General features: G+C 27.8%; 1 protein-coding gene across 1 annotated transcript; it reads right to left on the reverse strand.

Annotated features, from left to right (window-relative positions):
- Nucleotides 1-382: 382 nt before the first annotated feature.
- LOC113851193 (transcription factor MYB119-like) lies at nt 383-2,521 on the reverse strand. Its single transcript, XM_027481667.1, has 3 exons — nt 2,067-2,521; nt 1,826-1,952; nt 383-1,180 (listed from the first exon to the last, which is right to left on the reverse strand). Exons 1-3 carry the CDS (start codon nt 2,519-2,521, stop codon nt 383-385), a joined length of 1,380 nt encoding a protein of 459 aa, XP_027337468.1.
- Nucleotides 2,522-4,759: the final 2,238 nt, after the last annotated feature.

Below are 4,759 nucleotides of genomic sequence, written 5' to 3' on the forward strand. Positions count from 1 at the left end.
GTTTCTTCTAATTTTTTGAAATGTTTTTAAACAAATGTATTTAAAAAAAAACTTAAAAATAATCATAGTACTCATTTTGAACATATTTTGAGATTTCAAATAAACTTATATGAAATTTTAGTTTGTGAAAAAATTAGGGTTGGGCATGCAAAACCCTAACATATTACACTGAGATTTTGATATAGTCTCTAGAGTTCAACCATGGCGCAGTTAAGGAAAAAAGAGCATACGATAAAAAATTTGATTTATTTAAAACGTGAGACACAATCTAAACAGAGAAAAAGATCGAGAATGCAGATCCTAATCCCGTGTATAGGATCAGCATAGTTATTCCAAAGTCACAACTAGAGTCATGATTAAAACATCCTAAATTACGAAGCTGCTAATGGAGAAGCTGAGCTGAACAAACCAACTCTATCAAATCGATCTCTCTCTTTCCCTCTAAACAACCTTGTTCTCCAACATCCAAGTCCATATTATGGTTTTCAATCCCATAATTATAGCAAAGTGATGAAGCTGCAGTTCCATTCAGCAAGTGAGAGAGATAGGCATCAGAATCAAGGTAGTTGGTAGGGGTAGGATGAGTCTTTCTAGGGATAATGAGATTCTCATCAAAAAACATGTTATGTGAGTTCGTGTTTGGGTTGGAATGAATAAATCCACATTCATTGACATCAGTGAGAAGCTGATCACCATTACTTTGGTTATAACAAGCCAAGGAGGTTGAAGAGTTATTGTTCTTTGAGTGCTTAATATTAATAGATTCAACAATGAAATTGTCCTTGAAAAGTTGTTGCATGAAAAGCAACTCATCATCATATGATTCAGCTATTAGTGGTGATGAGGAATTGTCATTGGTAACAGAATCAGAGAGTTGAGGGGAAACAAGATGTTGTTGGGCTGCAATAGGGTCCTCAAAAGGAGTGGTAGGTGTTGTGTTGGTGAGAGTCAAGCTTTTTATGTAGTCTTGGAGTATAGAGGATTGTGGCTTTCCATTTGAGGTTGCTGGCCTTTTGTTCTTTCTCTTTGAATTTTGCCTCCTTTTTGTTGCATTCCAATGGTTCTTTATTGCATTTTCTGTTCTTCCTGGAATGCGCTTTGCAATCTCTGCCCAACGGTTTCCAATTTTGGAATGAGTTTCTACCAATATTCTCTCTTCTTCTTCACTCCAACTATCTTTCTGCCACATATATGTTATATACCCAAGGAAAAATTATAGCAATCTACATTTCTTTTCGATTCAAATTAAGTGGCAATAAAACGCAATTTCCATAAATTTATGAAATAACAAACAAGGAATTGTTAATTGCACGTACTTCTTGATACTGTATTAATTCATTTGTAAAACACTAATCAAGCGACTAATAGAAGAAAGCCTAGTTAAGGTTATCAGGAAAAAATTAAGGAAACCTTTTTAGTAATAATCTGATAATTAATCCTAACGTGATTTTAGCAATGATATAAGAAAACGTAACATGAAACATGATCTGAACGCTAAAATACGAAATATATGAATGGTTATTTAAGGAAGTGTGATATCACCTAGTTTTTGTGTTTAACCTAAATTTACATTCTTGAGAGAGATATAGAAAGGAAATATAGGAAGTATATGATCAGCCTATACAAATATATACCAAATAGATCCTCGAAGATTAATCTGAATCTATATCTCGATGTTCCGTAATTAAGAAAACATGTATATATTTCAAATAAAACCCTAGGGCATAGGTTATTTTTTCCTTTTTTCTTTTTTAAGATGAAACTATATAATTAAAAAAATAAAAGCATGGCATCAAAGTGCAGAAGGATTAAACGAGAAACTGACCTTAATATCAGGCCGCAAATGATTATGCCATCTCTCTCGACACTGCTTGCCAGCCCTTCCTTCCAACTTCTCAGCTATTTGAGACCATTTTCTTACACCATGTTGCTTTATCAACTTTAACAGTTTCCTTTTATTATATATCAAATAAAATTTTTTAGTGCAAATATATATATACACACACAAAATAAAATAAAAAATATAATTTTTTATATATCACAATGTGTTATTCTCATTACTCTACCTGTCTTCTTCAACAGCCCATTGTCCCTTAATCAAAGGCACAGAGGACCCTTTCTTAGGCCTACGTGCAGCCACTTTGGCATTCTTTCCTAAAACTTGCACATCTTCTTTCACACACAATGTGGGGATGTGTTGTGTCCAATTCAGAGCCACTTCATTTGCTAAAATCTGGTCAATAAAGTTGGCTTCTTGAGAAATGTTAGGCCAGAGACACTTGTTGGTTGAGCCACCTGAACAAGCAAAACCATCAAAAACACTTGCATGGCCATTGCTTGCAATGTTCTGTGGCTTTTGCTTCTGAGGGGAATGGCTTTGTTGGCCCCATAAGAACCTATCTATGGCTGTCAAAGGAGGACCTGAACGACACATAGAAGGGTTAGTGACCTTAATATTCCCACACACATGAAGGTGAGTAATAGCATTTCCACCAACACCTTTACCTCCAATGCCTTTCATGAAAGATGCTTAATGAGGACCAAAATCAAAAGGGAAAGAACTTAATTGGTTAATGGTAAGGCCTAGCTTATAGGTTGTTTATGAGGAAAAATTGGTGGCTAAATGAAGATTATTCTATGATACATGGATTAGCAGCCATTGATTGAGTTATATATATATCCAACGGCTTGGAATCAGTGATGTTTGTAACTCCTGAACTTCCTTTTGGGCAAAATGTAATGAGTGAGGAGGAATCAGTGGGTGTTATTATTTCATTAATAATGTATTTTAATTCTAAATTCATTTTTGAATTTTCTATAAATTTCTCTTGTAAAAGAGTTGTTGAATATTTTATTATTGTTATATGTAATTGATATTAAAATGTAACTTAATAGTCATAATGGACTAATTAATGGCCATATTGACATAAATTTGAGTTAATTTTCCATTGAAAGCCATTATTATATATTTAAAATCATTAAAGACTATAAAAAATTTCATACATTTTTTTCTTTAAACATTACATGCAATATACCAAATTTTTACTATATGATATACAAATTTATGAAATAAATAATTTTTTATATTATTAATTAACTAATTAATTAAAAGATGTGATAAATATGAATTTTAAATTAATCATTATAAATGTTAATATTTTTTATTAATATATGACAATATATAACTATATGATAATAAAAAAAAATTACACTATCAAAATTCAAATTTTATTTTATAGGTTTAATAATAATACTTGTGAATTAGTTTTACATTTATGCATACTTTTTTTATTTGTTCCTTTTTTAAAAAAAATAGTTACTTGTGAATTTACACTATCAAAATTCAAATTTTATAGGTTTAATAATAAAACTTGTGAATTGCTTTTACATGTATACATAACTTTTTTTTTTTATTTGTTCATTTTTTAAAATATTTTTAATTACTTGTTTATTTAGAAGTATTAGGTGATATTAATTATTATCTTTTTAATTATGCCTTTATTTATACCTAATTCTTTACACACTTATCTTATGAAAAAAAGACAATCATAGAGGCCATACTAAAGAGTAAAAGAGTTTAATTAAAATCTATTGATAATATAATTGATTTTTTACACAACTAATTATATCATTTTAAAATTTATTAATTTTTATAAAAAATTATAATAATTACTTTAAAATTATAGTTATAATATCTTGTAATTGGTTAACAACGTTAAATTTTGATATTAATTTAATATTTTATATTTATTATTTTTCTTTATATAAGTCTGCATTATTTTTTTTTAAGCACTTATTTCTTGATTGTTAGGTAGTATATTTGTCTTACAGAATACCTATGAATTGTGAATTTGAACAAGTAGGCAAACCGTTTCATTAAAATGTTTGTATCAAGTCTGTTGGTCTATTTATGTCACAATTTTTATTTCTTAATTTTTTTTATTTACACGCTAATGGCATAACAGAAGAAATTTATGTCATGAAAATTTCTTTATATTTTGAAGAGATTTAATAAAACCAAAGGGTTACCAAAAACCATAAACTACTATTAATACCCTTATATTCTTTTCTTTTTTCTCCCATCTTTCATTTGCTTTTGTCAAGAAGTTAGTGTGGTGTTCTTGTCATGGATGCATGATACGATATTACTTTAATATATAATTCTTGCTCCAATACCCTCATTAATTTTATTTTTTTTATTAAATGTGTATTAGTTTTATTTTTTTAGTTTGTTGTTTTGGATAAGCACATAATAAAAAAAAACACTTATTTAAGTTATATTTTATGTAATTTTTTCATATTTTTATTGGACGGATTGTCCTTAAATACTTTAAATATATGTCTATCTTTTTTCATTCTATAATATTGGTAATCATTGTGAATAATTTTTTAATTGACCTATTATTGGTTCAAAAATAATAAAATTTATTAAATAGTTTAACTTTATATTTTTTTATTTAAAAAATTGACAAAAAAATTGAAATAACAAACAATTATTCATGAAATGGTCTAATTTTGACCATTAATTTTAATTAGATCTTAATCTTGATACATTATCATAGTATAAATTTTTACATTATTACTTAATTAGAAAGTGTTTTAAGTTTGATTTTTAAATTAACTATTGAAATATTATGGTGTTGTTCCACACACTTAAATGATCAAAATTATTTTATTCATTGCTATTCTTAATCATTCATTTTAACTATAATTTACTTTTACATATTATTAATATGTAAAAAAATAAAAAAAGAACCTA

This window comes from Abrus precatorius, unplaced genomic scaffold, assembly GCF_003935025.1.
Source record: "Abrus precatorius isolate BTA unplaced genomic scaffold, Abrus_2018 Scaffold9, whole genome shotgun sequence".
Lineage (NCBI taxonomy): Eukaryota > Viridiplantae > Streptophyta > Magnoliopsida > Fabales > Fabaceae > Abrus > Abrus precatorius.